General features: G+C 45.4%; 1 protein-coding gene and 1 non-coding gene across 4 annotated transcripts in view; one reads left to right on the forward strand and one right to left on the reverse strand.

The window, feature by feature from the left end:
- SCRN1 (secernin 1) overlaps positions 1 to 27,402 on the forward strand; it is a 58,269-nt gene that overhangs the window by 8,445 nt on the left and 22,422 nt on the right. For all 3 annotated transcript variants that reach the window (XM_037041226.1, XM_037041227.1, XM_037041225.1), the window contains exons 2-3: positions 13,863 to 14,022; positions 23,957 to 24,138. In XM_037041226.1, the coding sequence (XP_036897121.1) occupies positions 13,864 to 14,022; positions 23,957 to 24,138 (341 nt within the window). In that variant the 5' untranslated portion in view covers position 13,863. The remainder of the gene's footprint in view (positions 1 to 13,862; positions 14,023 to 23,956; positions 24,139 to 27,402) is intronic.
- LOC118983728 (U6 spliceosomal RNA) lies at positions 825 to 927 on the reverse strand. The gene has a single exon (XR_005065784.1). It is a non-coding gene; the product is annotated as a U6 spliceosomal RNA (small nuclear RNA).

Below are 27,402 nucleotides of genomic sequence, written 5' to 3' on the forward strand. Positions count from 1 at the left end.
TCTATGGGCCATCTGTATGTCCTCCTTGGAGAAGTGTCTATTCAAGTCCTTGCAAGAAAGGTGAAAGTAGACATCCCTGCCTTGTTCCTGATCTTAAGGGAAATGCTTGTAGTTTGTGCTCATTGAGTATGATGTTGGCAGTAGGTTTTTCATATATGGCATTTATTATCTCAAGGTATGCTCTCTCTACTCCTACTTTGCTGCGTGTTCATCATAAATGGGTGCTAGACTTTATCAAATGCTCTTTCTGCATCTATTGATACGATCATGTGTTTGTCTTTTATTTTGCTTATGTGATACATCACATTTACTGATTTGCAAATACTATACCATCCTTGCATCCTTGGAATAAATCCTACTTGATCATGGTGTATAATCTTTTTAATGTATTGTTGGACCCAGTTGCTAGTATTTTGTTGAGGACTTTGGCATCTACGTTCATCAGAGATATCGGCCTGTAATTTCCTTTCTTTGTGTGCCTTGGCCTGGTTTTGGGATTAAGATAATACTGATCTTGTAAAAAAGGGTTTGAGAGTCTTTCCTCTTCTTGAATTTTTTGGAATAGTTTGAGAAGGGTAGATGTTAGTTATTCTTTGGATGCTTGGTAAAATTTGCCTGTGAAGCCATCTGATCCGGGGGCTTTTGTGTGTCAGTAGTTTTTTGATTACTCCTTCAGTTTTGCTAGTTGTTGTCAGTCTATTCAGGTTTTCTGCTTCTTCCTGATTCAGTTTTGGAAGATTGTATGTTTCTAGGAATTTACCCATTTCGCTGAGGTTGTCCAATTGGCATATGGTTGTTCACAGTAATTTCTTACAGTCCTTTGTAAAACTATAGAACGCTTCATGAATTTGCATGTCATCCTTATGCAGGGCCATGCTAATTTCTGTATAGTTCCAATTTTAGTAAATGCACTGCTGAAGTGAGCACATTTTTTTGTTTCTAAAAGGTATTTTTAAAAAGTTGAATAAGACATTATATCTTTAAAGTAGTGAAAAAAGCAAAGCATTTAAATCACAACTAACAATCCTAACCTTCCTGATTATCCTGTTGTCTGATTTTCCAGTTTTAAAGCTGGAGACAGAGAAGCACACAGCCTCCAACCCCCCCTGTCTGTCCCACTAGGGACGAGGAAACCCTGTTCTCTCAAGTTCACCAGAGATGGGGCTCATCCACCTTCACTGTGATGGCAGAGTATTGCAAAAGGAAATTGTTTTCCTGAAAATAAAATTGAGAGGCAAGATGGCAGAATGTCAATGCCCTTTGAGGCTAGTGAATGCTATATGGGGTTTATTGGGCCAAGAACTCACCTCTTCCCCCAGGCCACTAATGTTACAAGTGAAAGTGAAGTTCCTCCTGCCCCGGTAATCCTTCTTTGGAGGGGTACCTAAGACCCAAATAAGGTACTCAAAAGTAGTAACTACAAGAAAACATGTGCTGTATTAGATAAATCCAGTGCTATTTCTAACATTAAAAGATTTTTGAACAGCTTATCATGGGCTTTACTTTTTAAAAATTATTGATTATAGCCTTGACTGGTGTGGCTCAGTGGACTGAGCCTGGCCTGCGAACAAAAAGGTCATAGGTTTGATTCCCAGTCAGGGCACATGCCTGGGTTGTGGGCCAGGCCCCCAGTTGGGGGCATGCAAGAGGCGACCACACACTGATGTTTCTCTCCCTGTCTTTCTCCCTCCTTTGTCCTCTCTCTAAAAAGAAATATTTAAAAAAAGTTATTGATTACAGAATACTTCAACCATGCCCCAAAACAGAGAGAAAAGTACAGTAAAAACCACTACATACTTGTCACTGGCTCCAGCTGTTATTACACGTTTTTTTCTCATCTGAGCTCCCACCCTTCCTCCTTACCCTGGATTACTTTCATTTTATCATTTCCCATGGAAATATTTTAGTACCTCTAAAAAAATATGGGCTTTTTATTCTAACATAACCACAGCATCATTATAGCTCAGCAATTAACAATAATTCCGTACTATCATCAAATGGCCAACTAGTGTTCACATTTCCCAAATTATCTTATAAAGTTTTTGTGCAGTTTTTTAAAAATCAGCATCCAAAGTTCCATTGATTGCAATTGGCTGATGTATCTGTTAGGTGCCTTTGTCTCTTAACCTTTTTTCTTTGCAGATTTTGATGTTGTTGTTGAAGAATCAGGTTTGTCCTGGAGAGTTTCTGATAGTCTGGGCTTGGCTGTTTGCACCCCCGTGGTATCATTTGTATTCTCTGGAAACTGATGGCTGGATCTAGGGGCCTCCTCATGCCGGTTTGATTCTTGAAGCACATTTCAGTTTCCCTTTGGAACGTGAGTCGTGTGCTGGGTGCCGACCATTGGTGAGAAGGCCTAGGAGCACAGTAGGGACTGGTGGGAAACCGGCAAACCCATCACCAGTGAGTGGTAGGAGGGAGGAAAGTGAGCACTTATTGAGTGCCTACTGTCTACAGCCCTATGACTAGGTGCTTTTCATGTGATAAACATGAGTGCTACATTGTGAATGGGGATTGGTCCCATTTTCATATGCCGCAACTGGCGCACAGACAGTTCACAACCTGTCTGTTTCTCACAGTTGACGGGTGGAGTCAGGATATAAACAAAGGTCTGTTTGTTTCTAAAGTGTGTCATTCTCTTGTTTCTGTGCACATGGGACCAAATAGGCATTGGACATGAGTGCAACTGACCTGATATTGAAAAGGGGGGAAAAGAAAGGCAATAGCTCAAGGGCCATGAGAGGGTGCACTGTCACTGGCCACTGCCCCGTGGTGGAGGAGAATGTGGGAGGAGCCTCCGCCCTGCTCTGGGTCTCACTGTCCTGCGGAAACATGGAGGCGGCATTGCCACACCTTCTGAGTTTTCAAGAGGAGCCAGAATTCCTGTGGCCGCTCTCTAGATTTTAAAATGTTAGCCGCTATATTCCGATTAAAAATAAACACCGTCTATGCCAACACTCTGGGCCATAGCAAACAAAGGTGCAGCCTGCCACGCCGGTGTCATCCCCGGCTGCTCGGAACAGTGCCTGTGGCTGCTTGGCACTGAGGCCCGCAGGTGTGCTGGGTATTGGAGAAAGGGAACGTTTCATAGCTCTTAAAAGATATCAAGTGACAATGAAGAAAACCTTCAAAAGATGAAATAAAGAACATTTGGACACTGCCAGGAAAAGCCAAATATCTGAAGTCAGAGCAGATCGGACCTTGACAGAGAAACAGCCTTCGTCACGTACCTTCCCTTGACCTTGTGCGCCCTGAGCTCTCACTGGGTCTCGGGTGGCATTCTGAGCACTTGGTAAGCATTTGCAAGTTTCCTCTCCTTGAAACCCCACCACAACCCTGTCATCCTGTCATAGAAAGGTGACATGGGGCTGAGGTTCAAATCCAGGCTGACTCCAAAGCCTGCTTACTTGCTTAATGCATCCTTTCCTTCCTTAGATAGTTCCTAACTCTAGGCCTTGGCTGTTAGAAGCTGGAGTTTGCTGGCTTCTGACACCTTCTAACAGCCTCCTAAAGCTTTGTACTCTGCTCTCTTGAGCCTTCCATGGCAATACTTAGTAGAATCTTCAGGCAGAGGTTGATGAGTCCAAGCTATTTTATGTGCCTTTACACCATCAGCTGGTGTTTGCAACCCAATTTTTAGTTTGATTACTCCCTCCCCACGTGCCTTATTTATTCCTTACTATCCCAATAGCAGGTATATGAGAGAAAAACCAATTTATAAATGACTATCATTTGTCCTGTTTGCAGTTCAGCAGCAGAAATATCAATACTTTAAAAAATGAATTTATCAATAAACAAAATAGCCCTGGCTGGTGTAGCTCAGTGGATTGAGCACAGGCCTGCGAACCAGAGGATCTCGGTTCAAGTCCCAGTCAGGGCACATGCCTGGGTTGTAGTCCAGTTCCCTGCAGGCCAACTCCCAGCAGGGGACGCACAAAAGGCAACCATACATTGATGTTTCTATCCCTCTCTCCTTCCCCTCTAAAGATAAATAAATAAATAAAATCTTTTTAAAAGAATAAACAAAATAAAAAAACACAATTTCTTCTTTGCTTTGTCTGGAGGCTGGTAACTCCCAGACATTGGATTTAAACTTAGGCAGTCTGCTCAGTAAAGCTGGGAGCTTGGAGTAAGGAAGCCTACTCGGATACTTGAGTTTCATTACCTTGTGCCAGTAAAAGGCACTTTGTCACAGTTTTTTTGCCAGACAGTTCATAAGCCTAAAGCCGATAAAGATAGTCATTTCTCCCTCTCAGGAAACTTAAGGCTTTCTTTTAACGGGATAAGGTGACTGATGAGGGACTCTGTAGCTTTGGGGAGATAAAAGGCAGGGAGGGCAGTGTGGGCTGCAGGCAAAGAAAGCCCGTACTGGCTCAGAGCATTCACACCCCTCAATGACTGCTCACTGAACTTGGAGACAAAGGCCTTTTCTCCCAGGCAGCTTCCGCCCTCCCTGTCCAGACATTCTGTGAGCAGTCTCCTAGTTACAGGGGGGCAGTGGTCCAGCCCCCAAGCCTGCACCCAGCCCCCTGTCCCTGGTCAGGGAATGGATGTTGGCAGATGCAGCTCCTGTGCTGTGAACTCCAGGGAATCTGGTGTTCTCATGTCTTGTTCCCAAGAGCAAGTCCTGAACCCTGCAAGGGGTTTGATGAGGAAGACAAGGATGGTTAGACGTTGAGCTTGAGGGCACTTTACTGTGGCTGATGGCACTGACATTCTATTTCCATTCAACATCTCCCCTCCCCCATGTCCCCTCCCCCAGCCCCTGGTAACTGTCATTCTACTTTCTTGTCTCTATGAATCTATTTTTGGAACCTCATGTAAGTGGAATTATACAGTGTTTGTATCTTTTGTGACTGGGTTATTCCATTTAGCGTGAAGTAGAGATAAATGTACTTTAAAATATTCTTAACAAATACTTAATAGGAAATGGCTGTCAGTTTAACCATCCGGGGGAGTTAAATCAGAGTGTTTCATTAATTGGAACTGCTAGTTTATTGCTAACCTGGCAAGAATCCTAATGGGTATTTAGCACAAAGAAGCCTTATTCGGTAGAATAAGCCTGTTGCTTTTAAAGAATTTTGCTTGAAACCCACAGTGACAGAGAAATGTTGTATTTCAAAGGGCACATACACACAGTTATGTGTATACCTGAGCTTAAAGTTTCTTGGACTAACACTTATGCTCACTATGTGAAATGCATGTATTTGTTTTCTAAAAAGTGTTTCCCTTAAAAAAAAAGTGCTGATCTTATCCGCTAAATGGAAACCTTATCCACTGAATTGATTTTATAACCTAGGAAAAGGACACAACACACAGTGTGGAGAGCACCACTTTCGACACACCTGGGCCAGTTTCAGGCCTAGAGTCCCTGGGCCCAGCTAATGGCTTCAGAATTGCTCCTTAGAACAAACAATTTTTTTTAAAAAAAGCCATCAGTCATGGCTTTATTTCTGAGTCATCTCTGTCCCCTGATTTTAATGCCAGATCAGTCGAGTCGGTTATCATTGAAAATTCATTCTCAGTGGCTATGCTCTGTCTTGAAGCCAAATATAAATGAAAAAAACTGGATACAATTTTTTTCTGCACTAGTGTCACAGGTGAGCACAGGTGACCAGGTTCTTGGTGATTGGGACAAAGAATTGAACTGAACACACAGAGTTCATAGCAGAAATAGAGAGCAGATTTATTAACCGGTAGTACACTCCACAGAATATGGGAGCATGCCAACCTGGTCACCTGTGCTCACCTGTGACACCAGTGCAGAAAAAAATTGTATCCAGTTTTTTTCATTTATATTTGGCTTCAAGACAGAGCATAGCCACTGAGAATGAATTTTCAATGATAACCGACTCGACTGATCCGGCATTAAAATCAGGGGACAGAGATGACTCAGAAATAAAGCCATGACTGATGGCTTTTTTTAATAAAAATTGTTTGTTCTAAGGAGCAATTCTGAGCAGAGATTGACCTCATGGGCTGGAGGGATTCTATTTTTAAAGGGTGGATATTTCCTGGCTAGTTTTGGCAGGCTTTTACTGTGCATGTACAAGTAGTTGTGTTATTTTAAAGCTACTGCGCATGTGGTCTCCCATGATTTTCCTTGATTGGCGAAGGGGGTTGCGCAATGTTAATTTATTATAATGCCATTGTAATGAAGCAGGGGTCATATAGCATCTTCTGCACAGGTGCATTCATGGGTCACCATGATGCAGGCCTTTTTCAGGAAGCAAGGAACACGAGTCCTACTATAGGGTCTCTGTCCTGCAGCCATGAGCTAGTCTGCAGGGCTCTGTAGGCCCATTAGTAATTTCTGAAGCTTCCTGTGAATATCAGGGGCAGATTGACTTATAAAATGCTGCCCTATCCAGATTTGACCTTCTAGGGATGATGGATCCGAATTTGTGTATTTTTGGAAGGCTTCTACTAGCCTGTTTTTGAAGTGAGCTGGGTTCTCTTCCTCCCCAAGCCTGAGTACAGGTTCCCTTAGTGCCACCTGGGCTCACCACAATTGTAAGTGCAACCTGGGGGCAGCGTGCTAACCAAACCACCACCCACAACTCCATTATTCCAAAACAGTGTTCGGAAACAAGTTTTCAACCAAACCATTCACTTCTCTGCTCCCTTGCCCACTCCGTTTCCTTTTCACCTTCCCGGGCATGATTAGGAGGCTGATGCCGTCAGGAGGAGAAATTCTCCGAGACTGGGAAAATCCCGAGGTCTCACTCTCCCATACCTGAGGGGGTTGGTCTGCTGGGGGCGATTTTCAGTCCCACCAGAGTTGCCCCAGACTGCTACTGAACAGACCTCTGTGTTTAGGGGAGGGGAATGATATACTATTACTGAATGGACCCCGCCCTTCTCCTGGGGACCCCCTGTACTAGGTTCACATTGCCTGTCACCAGGAAATTATAGCTCTCAATGTCAGAGATTGGTGAAAAGGAAAGGAATTATTATTTTATTTTTTAAAAATATTTATTTATTTATCTTTAGAGGGGAAGGAGAGAGGGAGAGAGACATCAATGTATGGTTGCCTTTCGCACATCCCCTGCTGGGAGTTGGCCTGCAGGGAACTGGCCTGCAACCCAGGAATGTGCCCTGACTGGGAATCAAACTGCGATCCTCTGGTTCGCAGGCCTGTGCTCAATCCACTGAGCTACACCAGCCAGGGCCAGGAAAGGAATTATTAATTCGAGTTATGCAGATTTAAGAGTAATGACTTAATGTTTTCATTAAAGTCCCAAAGTTCCTTAAAACACCCACAAACACACACAGTCCTTCCTTCCCCCCTTTGCCCAGTCTAGGGTACCATATCTCAGGAAAAGAAATAATACTTCATGACTCAGGTAGCCCCGGTTCTTTCCAGTAATCCATGCTCGACTGGTAGGCCTCCCGCGGTTCTCAGCAGCATCAGCTGTGTTGCCGCAGTGATCTCCAGTTCTTAATCCAAAACCATGTGGGACCTCCTCATGGCCCACCAGCAAGATTCCTTTCACCCCTTTCCTTCCCACAGCGTCTCTCCGGCATTCTTCCGAACTGCTAGGAGAGGGCTCTGCCTTGCTGCTACATCTTACTCTCTGGCTTCCTAAACTGTGTGGCAAAGGGAGCCCCAGAAGCTGCGTAGTTCTCCTTTGCGTGGCTGCTGTGCCTGGGTTTAAATCCCAGCACAGCCCCATTTCCGACTCCTCCCACAACTGGCTATACCTGCCAGCATTCCTGTATTTCCCCAGCTTTTCTGGGCTGCCATAGTAAGTCCAGGTAGGCGTGGCCCTTGGCATGGAGCCAATCATCTGTAAGCTCTTAAGCAGGTGCTGTAACCAGGAGGAGATGCCTCCCAATTAATTACATCTTGGATTGAAGTCACTCGAATCCCCTTGGCTCCAAGTATGGCCACAGCTACTTGACATGCCCATGAAATCCATTAAAAGTTATAGATATGTTAAATGACCATGCCTGAGGTTATTTGCAAAACTGGCTATGCAGAACAACTCTCAATGGCCCTGCCCCATGTGCCCCATTCCCCGGTTCAGAGTTGTGGGGGTGAGGACATCCATGTTTTTAGTGTTTCCTGGACACCCTGAGTTCCGGACCCCATTAAATATTCCTCTTTGGGGGGCCCCCTGCTTACACCCTGTTACATTAGCATATGTGATTGGGAGTTAACTGAGTTTTAGTTTATTTTTCTGTGTGGAGGAAAATATGCACCTCATAATGCTGTAGTCGGTTCTAAAGGGGAAAGGAGAAAAATCTTCATGTGCTTCTTGGGTCAGGCCTGCATAACTTAACAGAGTAAAAAAATTCTGTAAATAAAATTTAAAAATGCATGGTTTACACAGTATGTAGATGAGTTATCTTGTCATATATATTTTTACAGTACCTGGTATGTTAATTACTATTTTGATAAGTAATGGGAACAAAATTGAGTTTCCTCGAATCACTTTCAGAAGGATTTCACCTGAGGCTCAGCAGGGACTTGGCTGCCTGCTGGCCTCGTTTTTCTCTTCCTGTTAAGGAGCCAATCTGTGAGTTCTGCCCACCATTTGGGGGATAATAGTACTGAAAATCCGCTTCCTCCTTCAGTGACTCTCTGAATTGGGCACACCATATAAAAAAAAATAGGAAAAGAAAGCATCTGAGAATAACTGTAGTAATGATGAATAAAAAAGTTTCATCTTAAATATAACTCATGTAATAATTTGCCACCTTTTAAAAAATTTTATTTATTTATCTTTAGAGGGGAAGGGAAGGAGAGAGGGAGAGAAACATCAATGCATGGTTGCCTCTCGTGCATCCCCTGCCGGGAACTGGCCTGCAGCCCAGGCATGCGCCCTGGCTGGGAATTGAACGGTGGTTGTTTGGTTTGCAGGCCTGCGCTCAATCCACTGAGCTACACCAGCCAGGGCAAAATTTGCCACTTTTGAAATTTGAGATGTGTTAGGACAAAGAAGTAGAGCCAATCTTTTCTTTAAAAATAAAATTCCAAAATTGGAATGTCCCCTGGGTTTATTTTTTTGAAATGTTTTTTGTGATCATATAGGTACAAATACCTGTAGGAAGATTGGAAACTAAAGAAAAACATGACGACTCGTAGAAGTCAGTGGTCAGAGTACCACTGTTAGTATTTGGGGCACATTTCCTTCTAGTCTATTTCCTTGCATATTTTTCCAAAGTGAAATAATTTATTTTGGGCCTTCTTTCAAAACCATTTTTGCTGTGCAATTAAAACCTCTTCACAAACATATTTTTAAATGGTTTCATAGTAATTCACCATGTAATGTAAAATAGCATAAATTTCTCTGTTGCTGAGCAAGTAACTTTTAGTCAGTTTTTATCTGTATTACTACCTCTGTAATAGCTTATGCACAAATAGTTTTATGTACAAATCTTGGCCATATTCCTGACCATTTCCTTAGGGTAGAAACAGAAATGGAATTTCTTATCAATTTTTTTTTTATCCCCATCCAAGGAACTTTCTCCTCCCTATCGCAGCCAACTTCTTTGAAAAGTTGTTTATAGCAATGGCTCCACTTCTGACCTAAAACCTGGCCAAAAGGCCTTCAGCAACTTTAGTGTTTATTATGGGACAGACACTAAATCCTTGCCGTGACCTTCATCCAACATGGACCAGCCTGTCTGCCTCTCCAGCCTCTTCCCTCATTCTCTCCAGCCTCAGCTTCACAGTTTGTTTGTTTTTTCTTAACTTATTGACTCCTCCTCATTTCCCCAGCCACAGGGCCTTCAAACCTGCATATTATCTCTCTGAAACAGTCTTCCTCCCCAGGCCTCTGTCCTGGGTGGAATAGGTGGTGAGATACCAGCTTAGAGGAAGTGGTCGGAGCTTTGAAGAGAAGTGAAGGGATCAAAAGTTCATTTAGGGCAGAGATGAAGGGAAGAATTGACCTAGAAAGTGCCCAGAGGTTTTCTGGGGAGGGATGAGGACCACTTTCCCTGTGTACTTGGAGTTTGGAGTATGATATAAAGGAGTATTTCCTTTGCATCAAAGGAAATGGACTTGGCCTCCAGGGCTCTGATCACCTTAGTTTCTGGAGAAAGGAGCTTGCTAAAACTCTGTCTGCCTGGTGAGTTCCATAGCTGCTTCCCAATATCTCTTTTCTTCAGTCTCTTCTGAACGTGTCCTGCTTCCTCTTCGTTAGTTCATGTTATTTGGATGACAGCACATTTTGTCATTAGACTAAGTGGGCGATTTCACAAATAAGTGCTCATGGGACCATGAGAAGCCTCAGTATGAAAATCTTCATTTCTCAGTTTATTGGGAAGTTGTAATGTGGAGACTTCCTACTGCCCACATATGACTATTTAAATTTAAACTAATTAAAGTTTGTGATAAAATTAAAAGTTCGTTTTCCTAATCACACTAACTGCACTTCGATAGCCGCATGAGTCTAGTGGGCACCGTATTGGATGGTAGAGGTGGAACGTCCCTATCATTGCAGGGAGTTGTTCTGCCCAGCCCTGGTCGAGAGAGTAGGAAAGGACCTGGCGAAGCCATCACTGCAGCTTCAGTGTGGAACGGTGATCCAGGAAAAATAAGTGGACGGTTAGCTTTGGCTAGTTGGCTGCCGGTTCTGACCCACAGCTTGCTGGTTCATTTCCCATTAAAACAACAACAACATTAAACTTCAGCTCCCTTCTGGCATTCCCAATGACACAAAACTCCGTGGAAAATTGGCCTCCCTGAGCCGTATACTCCTGGGCTTCTGTTGCCTATATCCTCGCCGTGGTAATGTGATCCAGGTGACTTGGTCAAGATGACCACGCAGATGTCCTGGCTGAAGAGGGGGTGCTTGTTGAAATCCCTGTGGTTTTATTGATTTCCTATAGATACATCTCATAACTCCAAGACCAGTAGATTCCTTCTATTTTTGAGGATTAAATAAAGTAAGGTTTGCTCACAGATGCAGCCTGCTTTTGAGGCATGGATGAGCGGTACTTTTGAAATGGTCCAACAACAGGGGAGGAAGGGAAGCGATATTACATATGAGGGGTATACAGGCCCTGCTGAATGTGTGCTTTCTCCATCGAATCTTCTTCCTGGTCCATTTCACTTCATCTGGCTCAGCCAGTCATGTCTCCTACCCCCGGGTTCTAGGAACCCTCTGCCAGGGCATTTTATCTCATCATCACCCTGGGTCTTCCTTACTCCTACAGGGTCTTTGTTTCTTTCTCTCTACCCCTGCAGTCTGAAGATGATGCAGTTTTTGTGAAAATGGGAGGTGTTAAGGGGAGAAAGAACTGGAGTCTCTTTATCTTCCTGCCTTTTCTTTCTCACAAAGGGGAGAGGGCCCATTTCTCTGAGCCCGGAGGGAATTGTGTGCAGAGTTACCCTGAGTGACGCAGGGAGGAACTCTCACAGCCCTGGGTGTGCAAGTGCAGGTAGCTTGAAGTAACCTGGATGCAGGCAGACCAAGGTGGTCCCTCACAAAGGTGTTTCTAAACACAGAACGTTGCTGACTCTGCAATTTGGTAAGCTCCGGTTATGAGTGAGGAGAGTTGGTTTTGATTGGCTTGCAGAATGGAAATGTTGAGATGCTGCTCTGTTTGAGCAATCAAAACCCAAATAAAGCATCTTACAGTCCTGTAGCCTTGACAGTTTGCTAAATATATTCTCCAGCATCATGTCTTTCTATACTCATGATAAACCTGTGGGCTGGGGCAAAACTTATGCAGAAGAGAAAACCTAGGCTCAGAGAGGTAAAGCGATTTGCTCAGGGTCACACAGTTGTATTTAGGTAGTGGAGCTGAGTTTCGAATCCCAGTTGCGTTTCTTAGAACATTGCTTTACTTCTCACTTATAGTTTGGATTTGTAAGATAAAATACATTTAAGTTGGGTGACTGATGACACAAATATTATCGTTGGCTCAATCAAGAATGTTTGTTGAGTGCCTATGACACAGGGGTAGGGGAAAGAGCAACTGTAGTTGGGTGGCTTGGCTCCTCCCCTTAGGGAGCTTTATGTGGAGAGGAAGCAGTATACTTACGAGCAACAAATGCGCGTTATCCTGGAAGGAACTGGATACCGTAGTGCTTATGGATGCTGAGAAATGACCAAGTTTTTTTATAGATGGTCTTTTGAAAGAAAGGGATTTTGAATCAGAATTTTTTTCCAGATATTCACAAAAACTAAGAGAAGGGCCTTCCTTTTGGCAGGTGCAGAGGCGTGGTGGTGAGAAGAAAGAGTTGTAGAGTTAGCTGTGGTTCGTCAGACTATTAACAAAGGAGAACTGAACACTTGCTCGTTATTCATTGAAAGTCTACCTGCAGAAGACATTGCGTAGAGCTGGGTTGACAGTGGTGTGTGTGAAGGAGACATGGTCCTTGCCTTCATACTGCTTAGACTTGGGGGTGGGCCGGGATGGGGGGAGGCTAACTATTGATTGTTGGTAATGAAATAGTTACTCAATGTTTCAGATTTGATTGTTTGTATCATCTGGTGTCATAAATTAGCACGGTATTTGAGCTGGTATGTGAAGGAACAGTAGTTAATCAGGCAGATGGTTTTGGTGCAGGGAGCAGGGACAGAAGAGTTCAAGAAAGAGGGTGCAGCCTGTGCAAAGGCCCTGGGCATGCTGGAGGAACAGGGGAAAGGCCTGTGTGCCAGAGATGGGAGAATGGAGGGGCGTGCGGCTGGAAATGAGGCTGGGGAGGGGGCCTGAGCTTGATCAGATGTTGGTCTTTCTTTAAAGACCTTTGGGAAACCTGTAAAAAGTTTTAAGCAGAAATGACATGAAAAAAATTCTTCCTGTTAAAAAGATCACTTTGGCTACAGTGTGGAGGATGTTCTGGAGGGGCAATAATAGCTGTTATGAAGCCACCCATGGGAAGCTACAGCAGTGATCTTGGCTCGAGGTGAGGGTGCAGGGTGCGCAGTACAGGGGGTGGGTTGTGGAGGTGGAGAGAAGTGGACAGTTTCCATGGAGACTTAGGAGATGGAACCTACTTGGTGGCGTGTTAGCCAATAGAGAAGCAGATGGTAAGATGGTTCCTGAGTCCTCGATGTTCTTGTGGGCTGGATATGGAGCTGGTGGTGCAGTGGGAACTTTGGAAGTGGGACCAGCTTGGGGAAATGACGAAATCTGTGCTGGGTATCCTGTAGGCAGTTGGCTTGGGAGAGCAAGGAGATAACTGAGTTGTGATTAAAGGTGTGGGCCACTGGCATGTAAGTGACAAGGGTAGCTCCGAGCGCGGAGAAGTTTCCCCAGGGAGAAGAGAGCATTAAAGGAGGAAAGAAGGATCGAGCAGGGAGGATGCTCAACGAGCAGGTAGAGGAGAACCGAGCAGGTAGAGGAGAACCGGCCAGCTGGAGAGCTGGGAGGGAAACCAGGACGTGCTTGAGTGTTGTGCCATTGAGATGGAGTAAAAATATACAAAAAGGGGAGTCTCTTTCAACCTAAGATTAGACCCATTTTCACCATGCAAAACCTATTACGTAGCAGCCATGCACGTAGATCTGAGGCGCCTCAGTGGGGCACTGTCACAGGGTATAAGGGCTCATTTCTGTGTTGCTGTGACGGCTGCAGCGAGCCTGTGCTTTCCGCCCGGAACAATAACCTACTTTCCCCTCTGTGACGTCACTGCACTGTTGGCCGGCACTGCCGCGTGTTGCCAGTGGAGCTCGTTCAGTCCCACGGAGTACTAAGCATTATCTGGTCTCTGTGGCTTGGTAATTCTACTCCAGGCGCCCCACCTTCAACTGCCAGCTGGGATCTCCTAATGAGCTACCTGCACCCAGTTCAGTACGGAGACCATGTCACCTGACGAAATACGCTTGAGGAACTCACTGTGGGCGTGTCCCACGTTAGACCCGCGTCCGCGCTGTCGCTGACGTCTGCTCTCCTTTCAGCATGGCTGTAGCCCCTCCAAGCTGCTGTTTGGTGGCCTTCCCACCGCGTGCCAAGGATGGTCTGGTGGTATTTGGGAAAAATTCAGCTCGGCCCAGGGATGAAGTGCAAGAGGTTGTGTATTTCCCGGCTGCTGATCATGAACCCGGGAGCAAGGTGGAGGTAAGTGACGCATTGCAGTCTCTCGGTGACCCGCATTCTCTTCCTCTTGCCTGGCGCCACATGCCTTCACTTTTTTCCTGGAAGTTGCTCACTGGTCCGAGCTGTGACACGGGCTCTGTTGATTCCTGTTACCATTAGGTTAGTTTATAGCCTTCAAAACAGGGTCATATGGGGAAGTCTGTGTTTGCTGCTATGGCCCTTATTTTGTAATTAAGTAAAATATTTACATGGTTCCGAAGTCAAGTCTACAAAACAAGGTACGGGCACACTTTGGAGATGTTGTAGGTTTAGTTCCAGACCAGTGCAATCAAGCCAACGTCTTTTGCTGGTAGAGTATATGGCCTTCATTTTGTAAAAATGTAACATCTGTTGAGTACTAAGTTGATTTGGGGTCATCTCTTTGGAAGTTATATAAATGTGTAATCACTGTGTTGTACACCTGAAACTAAATACTATTGTGTGTCAACTGCCACTGAGAACAAAAACAAAAAACAGCAACAGGTGTGAAGTGCAGCGAAGCACAGCACAATAGACTGAGGGATGCCTGTATGTTCCTAGAAGTCTAGTTTCTGTTTTTCTCCTTTGCTCCATTTCCTTTTTCTCCCATTGGTAAGCATGCTTGGAAAGTTTTCTGGCTGATTCTTTCATTAAAAAGTGACCTGTGTAGGGAATGAAGTACACACACACACACTGTGGGTATCCACCCAGGCCCTCTCCTTCTTTCTCGGATGAATGGTAGCCTGTCCTGTGCATACACTTCTCTTTGCTTCACTTTCTTCAACTAAAACCAGATCTTGGCAATCACTTTATGTGGCACACAGAGATGTTTTCATTCCTCACTGAGAGCTGCACAGTGTTCCATTCTGTGGTTGTGCATTGTTTAATCCATCCCATGTTGCCAGAAATGCGGGTTGTTTTCCAGTGTTATGAACAGTGCTGAAACTTTATCTGTCATGGCATCTGGCCTTGGTTTACATATTTTTATTATGTTTAAAAATTATCCATCAATTTCTATTTTGAGTGCTTAAATAAAACAGTTTTTGTCAGTATTTCTTCGGGATCGGTGCCTAGAAGTGAGACTGCTGGTCTCAGGGTAAATACGTGTGTGCTTTTGTTAGGTATTATTAAACCTCCTCCCGGAGGTGCTCTACCGTTTCGCATTCCCACCAGCAATGTATGATATCCCTCGCTTCTCCGTATTCCCAGAGTATGTTGTCAAACTTCTACGGTGATTACTTTGTTAATTTTACATTTTGCTCTTTTACTAAAATTCTTTCATAGATTATGTCAGCTCTTGTTATCAGTTCTTTTGGGTTTTCCAGGTATATTGCTATAACACCTGCAAGTGAAGATAGTTCCATTGCTCTTTGTTGACTCTCCCATTATTTTCTTGTCTGATTGGCCAGGGCTTGGGTTCAGTGTTAATAGTGGTGGAGATAGTGGGCTTCTCTGCCTTTGTGCCTGCCCCTTTGTGCCTACTGCAAATAGATTCTTTGCACTAGTTAGTCTGTCGTGTATTATTACTCAAATACACCGTAGGTTAAGTTGTGTCTCTTGCATAAATAGGTGTGGTCTGATACACCCCAGAATTAGTGTCCTGGGCAGCCCTGCCCTCTTTGTGAGTTGCAAGCCTGTGTCTTGAGCTGCCTTTGCACCTTTGCACATCCAAATTCTGCGGCTGAAACAACCTCACCTGTCCGAAATCAAGTTCATTTTCCCATTTGCTCTGTTTCCTCTGACAGTTCCATTGCTTGCCACACAGTTTAATTTGGAAATAGGAGGGAAACATTTCCACTCGTCCCTGTGTGCACAGGGACAGCTGTCACTGAGTCCTGCTGCTTCCTCTCCTGGGTCCCCATCTCCCCCACCACCCCCATCTCGTTCAGACACACCCCCTCGCCCTTCTACAATCTGCTTATGGGTGCCCCAGCCTCTTTGTCCTGGAGACTCATCCCTTTTGGGGTCACCAGGTTTTTTCCCTGGAGCACAGCTCTATCACTGCCTTATTTAAAACTGCTGGGCTGTGTTTACAGGGTGAGAGCCCAGGCTGCTTTGTATCCATCTGAGACGCCACCCAACCGGCACCCCGCTCACTTTTCCTTTCTTTTCTCTCTTTCAAATTCAGAGACTTATTTTTTTAAAAGCAGTTTTAGGTTTACAGAAAAATGAGCAGAAAGTACAGCACGTTCCTATATATAACCCCTCACCACCCCCACCCCCACCTCCCGGTTTCCCTGATTACGAACATCATGTCTTGGTGTGGAACACGTTTTGCCACAGCTGAGCCAGCATTGACACCGGCCCCAGTTTACTTTAAGGTCCACCCTGGTGCTGTGCCTCCTAAGGGTTTGGATGGTTGTATGATGACACGGAGCCGCCCTTACAGTGTCCTCCAGAGTAGTTTCACTGCCCTGAGAATCCTCCCTGTCCCACTGTTCATCCCTCCCCTCCCAGCCCCTGGCTGTCTCCATCGTTTTGCCCTTCCTAGAATGCCCAGTAGCTGGAAACATACAGTATATAGTCTTTTCAGATTGTCTTCTTTCACACATCTTGGTAATGCATTTCTTTCCAGTGCTGAATAATAGTCCATGCCCGGGTGTCCTGCAGTTTATTTTTTTTTCATCTGTTGAAGGGCCTCTTCGTTGTATCCACAGTTTGCCAGCAATGAATAAGTTGCTATGGGCATTTGTGTGTAGGGTTTTTTTTTATGGACATAAATTTTTAATTCATTTGGGTAAAGATACCATTTAATGTAATTGGATATTTTTTAAAGATTTTATTTATTTACTTTCAAAGAGAGGGAAAGGGAGGAAGAAGGAAGGAGAAAAACATCGATATAAGAGAGAAACATCAGCTGGCTGCCTCTTGCACACCCCCAACTAGGGACCCGGCCCACAGCCAGGCATGTGTTCTGACCAGGAGTTGAACCAGCAACCCTTTGGTTCACAGGCTTTCACTCAATTCACTGAGCCAACACCAGCCAGGGCTAATTTTACATTTGAATAGGTAATTCATTGATTACCTATTCAAATTAACTGATTAAGTGATACAAAAAAAGTTTACAGTGAGAAGTCTTACTCCCCCTTCTTGCAATCTACTCGGATTCCCATGTTATGTCAACCTTTCTGTCAATTTCTTGCATCCCCTTCTGGTGTTTATGCAAATGGCATAAATGTGAACACTTAACCTTGACTTCTTTTATGAAAGTAGCACATTATATACACTATTCTGAAACTTGATTGTTTAACTATGTAGTTTTAAACTTATAGAAAAGAGCTACAATTTGCTTTTTTTTCAAGCAATGTTCAGAATGTTTAATAACATTCTGAAGAGATTTTTAATAGCTGTGCATAAAGGTTATGTATGCCTTTACAGCTGACAGTAGTCCATTGTGGAGATAATCCACAATTTATTCAATCAGTCCTTTACTGGTAGACACTTGGACCCTTGGCTTGTCTAGCAAGTATCGCTGCAAAGAACTTTGCACACAGGTCATTCTGTGCATGTGCGGATATAGCCATGGATACACTTCTGTACAGAATCACTGGGCCATAGGGTCAAGTTTTTGTACTTGACCTCCATAAACAATTTCTACTTCTATTGTCATTCTTAGTTTTCCTCTCATAGCTTACACTGTTGGCCCCAGCTATGCTGAGCGGCTCCGCCATTTCTAGAACGAACAGCGCACTTGTATTTCTCTATGTTGTTGCTTTTTCCATCCTTCCCCAAGAATGTCCTCCTTTCCCCTCTGGTCATCTCTTTGGTAGACTCCTATGCATCCTCTGAAGCCCCAGCACTAATATCCTTCCCTCCCTTTCTGTCGCCTGCCAACCTTCTATGAGCACGCAGCACTTTGTGCCAGTATAAATACAGTGCAATTTACAAAAACCTGAACCTGGAGGGATGCACTCTGGCCCAAGGACAGGCTCCTGTGTTGCCTTCCCTGCTTACTGCATCTTGGGTCCTTGAGACTCAGTTTCCCCATTTTCCAGGTGGAGATCATAACCCCACCAGGACAGGGATTTCTGTGAAGCATCCATGAACTGACATGAAAGATGACGTAAGCTCTAAGGAGAACATTGTGCAGAGAGTGTTTCTTTTTTCAAGAACTACCTAATGTTGAAGGACCCTGTGATCCCAGTCTCTGTTCCTCCCCTCTTTAGCATGTGTTTCTGAGTCTGCTCTGCAAACTTAACTGCACGCCTTTCATTCCCTTGCAGTCGCACCTGTCACTTGTTCCCAGTGCAGAACGATGGGTTCTTCCCCATATTTGGGCCTGTGAGCCCCAAGAGCTATCATGAGACTTTCATAACAGCCCTCATCAGCATATAGAAATTATTTTTTAACGATGAAAAGTGAGAACTTCCCACAAAAACCCATTTAAACATTGCATATTCTGCAGTTTTCCTAGAAATGTCACACTTGAGTGGTGAGATCCCAGAAAACTGTCTTCTGAGAATAACCATGTGCAGAAAGTCATCCTGATTACTCATCCACTCACCCACCCACCCTCCCAGCTGGCCCCAGGTGGTCTTCCCCTCCAATTTGTCCACCTCACCACCCTTCAGCCTCCCCTCAGTCTGGCCAGCTATCTGCCCATCCATCCATCATCTACTCTATGCCAAGTTCACTTTGCTTGAGACTGAAGGAACAAGAGATTGGGTCCTCCAGCCCAGAGTTCCTCAATTTCTGAAATCACGTGGCACGTTTCTGTTCAGCTGCTCAGTTGGCAGATGGGAGCACTTTATGTTCTTTAGTCTTTGTCCTGTGGATTCTGGGCTTTTAACAATGTCTCTTTGGATTGTAGAGTAGGGTGGGTTGTGAGAGCCCCTCGGTCCTGAGGAGGCTGTGCTCCTATGCATCACGGGACTCATCCCAAGTGCGCCTCAAGCCCTGCCCCTCCCTCCTGGCAGGTGTGAGGAAGCAGAGGAGTGATTTCCTGCATTGTGTGTGTGTGTGTGTGTCCATGGCTGGGCATGGCTGCATTCTTATGTCGTCGAACCTTCTATTTAGGAAAAATATGCATCCCACTAGAATGCTGTTCCAAAAAAACAGTGGATTTTAATTAAAGCATACATTATTTATGTTGGTGCCCAAGAAAACAATTATACCACAATTTGTGGAGAAAGTTAAATAATTATGGTGACATTGGTTAATAACGTTATATAAGTTTGAGGTGTTCAAGTTTATAGTACTTCACCGGCATATTGCATTTGCACTCCCCGCTCAAAGTCAAGTCTCCGTCCATCAATATATATGTGACGCCTTTTACCCTCTTTGTCCTCCCTGACCCCCTTCCCCTCTGTAACCACCATTCTGTTAGAGACAAAGACAGAATTCTTGATAACCAAGTCAGGTTTGACACACTATGGTGTTTTGAAAGTGTCTTTTATTATATAATAAATCTCATCTCCATTACTTCCCCCATTTCAAGCTTTCATTGTTTCCATTTTTATCTGTTTTTGTTTGTTTGTTTTGTTTCCTTCTCTTCCTTCCCAGGAGCAGGCTTTAGGGAAATAAAATTCGTTCTTTTAAAACATGGTTGACATCTTTTGTCTTTATTAAGACTCATTTGAATCTTAAGGGCACATTTTCAAAACCAGTCAAGTAGTAGGCAAGACACTGGGATAAAAACATGAGGAAAAAAACCCAACGAACCAAATAAAAACTCTCAGTGATAATTAGCAATGCTGCTATGGAGTTGCAAATGTTTCTAGAACTAGAAGTATTTCTCTAATGCTTGCCTTTTCCTCTCCTGCCCTGAGAAGCCCGTCTGACTCATCAGCTGGCTTCCCAGCGTTTTTTTACTGGTGGTGCCAGGGTGGGGCCCCCACCTGCGTACAGTAGGGGAGGCACAATGGCTGCGCTTCATGGACTGAAACGTCCATTGTGTGAGGGCCTCTACCCCTCCTTTCCCTGGGCGATGTCCCGAAAGAGTGTGTGTTGGAATGTGCAGAGGGTAGGAGACAGCGTGAAGCTGATTTTGCTTTTTCCCTTCTGAGACAGTCACGCGAAATAATAGAGGACTTGCTCTGCAGAAGAATCGTCTTTTGTCTTTGTCCCCAGCGCCCTGTCGAGGTCCCTCTTTTCATCCTCCAACCTGGCATGTGTCCCCAGGAGTCACCAGAGAGTGTGGCAAGCTCGATTCAGGCAACACGTCTAAGTGAAACCTCCGTGATTAGGCAGTCCCGACGTCCAGAAGCATGCCTACCCACACTTCGTGCTCTGGGCTCTCTCCCACTGCTATGCGGCTTTGGCTCCCAGAAGTCACACTCGCTGACAGATTTGTTTTACTAAAGGCTGGTGAGGAGCGGACATGGGGCAGTAAGACAATTTGCTTGTCTCTTCCACAGCTTAATACCCAGAGCGGATGCCAGAACTCTCCCTGCAAAGATTGGTCTTTTAAGTGGTGAATGTTGTCTTTTTTCTTTTCTTTTCTAATAGAAATTTGGCTAGGAATTTTGACTGGGGGAAGCTGAAATATTTTTGTCATATTTGCTTTTTTGGATTTTTTTTCCAGGTGGGACTTCCGCTATCTCAAATCCTACTTACTCCCTGCCTCTTTAATAATGTGATCAATGTGAAGGCCATTTGAAAAATGGTCGCCTGTGGTGTTTGTGTCCCAGGTGGCTGACTTTGCAAAGTTTAGATAATTACGTCGTGTGTAAACGTTCCTCGTTTTTGAGGTTTGCTCCCAAAGTGGGATTTTAAATAACCCATGTATATGAGACACTCGTGGCCCTTCTCCCCATTCCGTCCCAGACCTGGGTGGGATTAGTCAGATTTCAAACGCAGCAGAGAGTTTGGGAATTGCAGCCACAGAAGGCCCATTTGGGCCCCAGCCTCTGTAGTTAGTTCACGACAAAGCTGCCCGAGGGGCAGGTGTTGCAGGCCCCCTCAGGTTTGGGGGCACACATCCCCCATCTCCCTGCCCCCTGCTCTGTATCTGGTGAGGGGATCTGGGCCATGGCTTTCAGCCCGGTGCTTAGGAGGGACTGGTTTGGTCCATCTGGCTGCTCCGGGATCTCCTTCCGTCCTCCTCATTCTGACTTTGGCCTGGAGAGCGTCAAGCTGGCCGCATGTATTGTGAACTCCCACAAAGACCGTATGTTCTTTCTGATTCAATGTTCAATGTTTTCCTCAGTCACTACTTACTGAGCTCTTGCAGTCCTGGGACCCATTGACATCAGAACAGATCCCCTAAGTGGTACAATGGGGGATGTCCCTGCACCATGAACACACCTTTGACATCCCCGCCTCCTCCCCAATCTGTCTCTTCTCAGGCTCTTTACTTCTGTCCGGAATCACTTTACCTTGATGTCTGGCCCATTTTTTGAGATCAACTGAAATGTCACCTACTTGGTAAAGCCTCTGACCACTTGGATGTGTTTCCTTTTTCTTTTGAATCTCTCTCATGTTCTCTCTACTCTTTGCTACTTACTCATTCATTCATTCACTCATTTATTCATCTATTCAAAAATACTGCATCAATGGCTCGTATGTGCCAGGATTGGGATATGTCCATGAACTTGATCTCCCTGCCCTCATGGAGAGAATATACATACACAGCCCATGCAGTACATCACTCAGTTAGACAGTGTTTGGGAGGGGCAGGATGGGATGGACTGTGAAAAAGAACAAGCAGAGCAGGATTGGGTTGATCCAATCCTGGGGGAGGAAGGGGCAAGATGCAGTGCACAGTAAGTAGACAGGCCTCGGTGACACTTGCGGAAGCTGGCCTGGTGGTCACAGTAATTTGCACTTGTGCCTTCTCCTTCTTTCCCAACCGTGAGGGCAGGGAGTGGACAGATCACTCCCTGCAGCAGCACTCGGCACACAGTGCCGGGTGTAATAACTGGTGAAATTCAGCAGTGTATTTGAGGGCAAAGTAGTAAACCCATTTTCTATTTTTACTTTTTTCCGGCAGTTAAGAAAATTGTGGAGCTCGGGCCTGTGAACCAGAGGATCACAGTTCGATTCCCAGTCAGGGCACATGCCTGGGTTGTAGGTGGGTTCCCTGCAGGCCAACTCCCAGCAGGGGACACACGAAAGGCAACCATACATTGATGTTTCTCTCCCTCTCCTTCCCCTCTAAAGATAAATAAATAAAATATTAAAAAAAGGAAAAAAATTGTGATAAATCTGTGCTTAAGAATCTGACATTCCTCCCCTACTTACTCATTCCTTTCAAGACAGACTCGGTCACTGGAGTTCAGTGTGCACAGGGGCTTGGGAGAGTGTTGGCCAATGCCTGGACAGCTTTCACATAAAAGAGGGCGATTTCAAGATATAAACTTCAATTACATGTAGATGAGCACAGAGGACCCAAGCTTGTTTACTGCTTTCACCAGGTTTTGCTCTAAATCATTTTAAAAGTAAATGACTTTTGCCAACTGAATAGAGGCAAACATTTCCAGAGCATATTTTAGTATCATTTTGCCACGATAAACTCCAGGTTGTCTTGACAACCTCCGGATTTAATAGGCTTTCAGTTGACAAATATTTGTTGAGTGAAATAGCATCATCCCAGGGCACCACAACATCTGCCGTGGCTTGCAAAGATACAGGTGTCACGTGACCAAGGAGTGTGCATTTCAGCTCTTACCTGCGGTCTGAGATTATGGAAAATCAATGCAGAGGAGCTTCCTGGGCTGCACTCAGCCGCTATAATTGGGTCTTGAGTCAAAAACAGATCTAAGGCTGCAGTCGATCCAATGCTTTCAGCTTCCTAATTTATGATGTAAATGGCTGCGGTAGTTGATAAAGCCCTCCCCTGAGAGCTGCAGCGCTGTGCGTAAGGTACAGCCCTGAGTTTCCTACTGCATCCACCCAAGAGTATGTTGTAGGCTGATAGAGTGTCAGTGTCGAGGGGCCCCTTTTGGATAACCTGGGTCAGTTATCCAGCGGAGTTTTCCCCAGGTGGGAAGGGAAAAGGAAGAACCTTCAGGGAAGGCTCTGAGATGCCCACCCCCAGTCCCACGCCTGTTCTTCCATTCGCCTCTCAACACACCTTGACCAGTTTTATTGTCTTCATTGTTCCATGAAAGATTTTGTAGGAATTGAGAGTTCTGGGGCTAAAGAGACTTTGAAAGAAATAGTTTGATCTAGATGAGCTCATTTACTTTTTCCAGGTACAGACACAGCCCCTTGAAGAAGGCAAGACACACAGGCCTATGTGGCGTGCCCTTGAGTTCCAAGTAGCTAGAAATTTGCCTCTTGTGGGTGTTTCCTCATGTGTCCACCTCCTGGGCTCAGTGGGGGGATCAACTGGGACAGAAAGGGGAGCACAATGTATAGGAGAGTGTGCGTGTAATGCATTAGCTACATGGAGGGTATTATCTTATTCTCTTCTACCGCTGGAGCGATTATGTAGGTTGTCCAACTGGGTTCCAAGGAGTTCTAGGGATCATCCTAGGAGGCTTAGGGACTGCACATCTCCAGACAAAGTGTCTTCCCTTTTATCTGTCTTCTATGTCAGGCTTCTAGATCAAATTTCTTTTGTAGTTAGGTGAGAAATAGGCTCTATAGTATCAACAATGTTTGAAAGCCACTGATAGAGAAGGATTTTTGCAAATGAGAATCAATAGCTCAGTTTGTTAGAACTGCTGGTGCTCATCTGTGTCTACTGAAATGACTAGCCACAAAATATTCAGATTGGCTGGATGCCTGGCTCAGGAAGACCGCCACTGATGTAAGCCTTGGGGACCGATTGGTTTGAACTGACAAGTCTAGAAACTGGCAACTGGCAAGGCTGAAGGTCACTGTGGAGACCTTGGAGCTGCACTGAGTCTTGGGGTGTCTCAAGGCATTTTATTTTATATTAATTTTATTTGCTGGGCTCTAACTGATGTGGTGGTTCAGTATAAGTACCAAGGTGAAAAATAAGTGGTACCTGACAGGTATTGGCTCTTTCTTTCCTGTCTTCATTTTTTAGTGTACTTACATTTCAGTCGACCAAGTTCCCAAGACCCATGCCATTGTGATAAGCAGACCCGCCTGGCTTTGGGGAGCAGAAATGGGAGCCAACGAACATGGAGTGTGCATAGCCAACGAAGCCATCCATGCCAGAGAGCCAGCCGCCGAGACGGAAGCCTTGCTGGGGATGGATCTGGTCAGGTACTGTGCGGTGACTCTCTGAAACCACTGCCCAGGACGGGTTGGGGGTGGGGGGCAGCATTCATCCTTCTCCAAACCTCATGTTGTGTAATACAGTCCTCCTAAAGAAAGTGTGTGCCATTTGATATAAACTTTGAGGTGCTGCAAAAAAAAGAGAGAGAGAGAATAGATTACAGAGGAATATTATTCCACCCCCCCCCAAAATCAAGTACTGATACATGCTGCAACATGATGAATCTCAGAAAATTATGCTGAGAGCAGCCAGACATGAAAGGTCGCATATTGTGTGGTTCCATTTCTATAGCGTACCCAGAATAGGCAGACTCCTGGGGACGGAAAGGAGACCGGCTGGTGCCTGGAGAACGGGAGTGATCCCGAGTGATCCGCGCTTCTTTCTGAGGTGTGGGATGCGTTCGAAACTTGGGCTGTGGCGTTGGTTGCACAACATGGTGAATATGCTAGAAACTAGTACACTGTGTATTTTAAATGGGTGCAGTTTATGATATTTGAAACATTTAAAATCTGTAAGAGAAAAAGGACATATAAAATCCATAAAATACAAAGGACAGAAGACCAGAGACCAGTTTCCCCCTTTCTCCTCTCCCTCTCAGTCCGGCTTTCTTCCTCTCCTTGCTCTTCCAGCCTCCGTGTAGCAGAAGGGGTCGGCAGGACAGGGGTCTTTGTCTGCTTATTCACGACCGTGTCACTGCGCCAGGAACCGCGTGCCTGGCACATAATGGGTAATCAGCGACTGAGTTTGGAATGAATGGCTAAAGTAGAGGGTGGGCTGGGATGGAATGACATTCTGAAATGGCTTTCTTTTTTCCTGAGATAGTGGAACGCAGTAGAGTCATGGACAACGTGGAGAGGAGACTGGGCAGGGAGGGAACTGGGGCCCTTGGTGTTTGGTGCAGATTCACCAAGTCATGTCACCTCTCTAGGCCCCGGTTTCCTCACTTGTCCAGTGTGAGTCCTTAGATTGGATGCCACCTAACGGACCTCCCGAAGCTAACATTCTGTAAGAAGGAACAGCGCGGTTCCCGTTTTGTAGGCGGTGTAGGGAGGAGTTGCACGTTGATGCGGAGACCTGTGTCCCATGGCTCCTGCCGAGCGGTGGTAGGTCTGTGAGTCGCCCTTTTGGTATCGCGTTGTCTTTGTTATGTCTTCCTCACCGTCTTTACTTTTCCTGGTTCTTCCAGACTTCGGGGAGCAGGACCCCTGAGCTGGAGAAGAGGAAAAAGCCTCATCTTTATAATCAGTTTTATCTTGATTAACAGAATGAAGCCTACAGGATAACAACAAGCTTTGAGCTTCTGTTTTGACAGCTGTCCCAGTATTTTTACTGCCATCCTTTCCAGAAATCCTGCAAATGAAGAGTTAACAATGAAAAGTATTCCCCCTTTAGGCTTCATGCGTAACCTTGCCTTTTGAGTTGCCATTATATTCGTGCTATGGGATTCATAGCACTGACGAAAGATGACCATTTTAATGGTTGATTTCTCTGGGATGATGGAAGAGAACTTGTTTTTTTTTCTCGAAGCCTCTGATGTTCCTTTTAAAGACGATCAATCTGTACTACTGGATAGCTGCTAGACTTCGCTGCCACATGGAGAAACCCAAAAGCTTCAAAGAGATTTTTAGTCTGGTGGCAGGAAGAAGACAAGAAAATTGAGCAAGGCATGGTTTTCAGACCAATTTAAGATAACAGTGGGAGAGCCGTGCCTCAAGGCTTTGAGGTCTGTAGCCACACGCATGGCACGGAATCCTAGGGAACGGCCCTCAGCAAGCCCTGCGGGCTGCCCACAGACTGTCACGGGCTGCGTGTGTGTGGGAATGCTTCGAGAAGGCTGAGGGATGTAGACAGAGACCAGACAAAAGGTTTCACCACCCGCCCCCTGCCGCCCCCCGCCCCAAGTCAGTGCAGCCCTTAAACTCCACTTACTGCCTTTCAGCTTTCAGCTCTCTGGCTAAAGGCTGGTAATCTTTCAATGCCCCAAAAGTCACGAACCCAAGAGAGGGCTTGCACACTCCTTGATTGTGGGGAAAATGGAAGGTTACAGTTGGCCCTCAACATGAGTTTGAACTTTGTATGGGTCCACTTATGGGTGGATTCTTTTTTTAAATCAGTACTATAAATGTATTTCCCTCATAATCTTCTTAATAACTGTCTCCAGCTTACTTTATCATAAGAATACAGCATATAAAAGTATAATATACAAAGAGTGTGGTAGTCAACTTTGTGTGTATGTTATCATGGTCAGCAGCTGGCTATGAGCTGTTAAGTTTTGGGGGGAGCCCCAGGTTGTGTGTGGAGTTTTGACTGTGCAGCCGTCAGTGCCCCTAGTCCCCAGGCTGCTCAAGTGTCCAGTGTATTTGCATCTGCATCCCCCTAAGAACACACCCCCATGAGGGAAGGGTTAGGGACCATTTTCATGAGTGATTGTATATCCATGGTAACTTTAGTTATGACTTAGTTTACCTTAATTGGGACGCAAAGGGACAGGGGTCTCCCTGCTCTACAGGGGCATGGCTATCGGAGAGATCCTCGACACGGAGCTTCAAGCAGGACATGTGCAGATGTGACGCATCTTCTTTAGTGAGATGTGCTAACATTTCAGGAATGGGCACCATGAACTTGACATACCTGTAAGGAAGTCAGGGTCCTGAAGAGGGGTTTGCCCAAGGATTTAAAAAAAGAATGGGCCCTGGCTGGTGTAGCTCAGTGGATTGAGCACGGGCCTGCGAACCACACGATCGCGGTTCGATTCCCAGTCAGGGCACATGCCTGGGTTGCGGGCCAGTTCCCAGCAAGGAATCATACATAGATGTTTCTCTCCTTCTCTCCTTTCTTTCCTCTCTAAAGGTAAATAAATACAATCTTTAAAAAAATGGAATGGAGAACCAATTCTGAGACCTAGAACAGCCTGGACCAGCTGCCCACTTTGAAAGGCCTAGAATCACACTGGAGGCTGATGTCAGAGCGAGACTAACCTTGGCCCAGTTAGTTTCTCACCCCTTTCCCGGCCCAGTCACACCTACCGTGAGGTCAGCAGCCAACGTGAATTAGGTGTGGGGGCCAGAAAGGGGCCGTTTTCCTTTTGAATCTTGTGAACCTGCCCCACCCAGGGAGTGTCACTGTGAGAGCTCTAGAACAGGCCTCTGGATGCCGTGTGACCTGTGGCCCCAGGTTGCTGTGGCCCTGGTGCACGTGCACCTCTCAGTCTCAGGTGGAATGGGAAACCTCGCTGTCACTCATGGCCCTGG

The sequence above is a fragment of the Sturnira hondurensis genome, unplaced genomic scaffold, assembly GCF_014824575.4.
Source record: "Sturnira hondurensis isolate 20B ecotype Veracruz unplaced genomic scaffold, ASM1482457v3 Scaffold0002840, whole genome shotgun sequence".
Taxonomy (NCBI): domain Eukaryota; kingdom Metazoa; phylum Chordata; class Mammalia; order Chiroptera; family Phyllostomidae; genus Sturnira; species Sturnira hondurensis.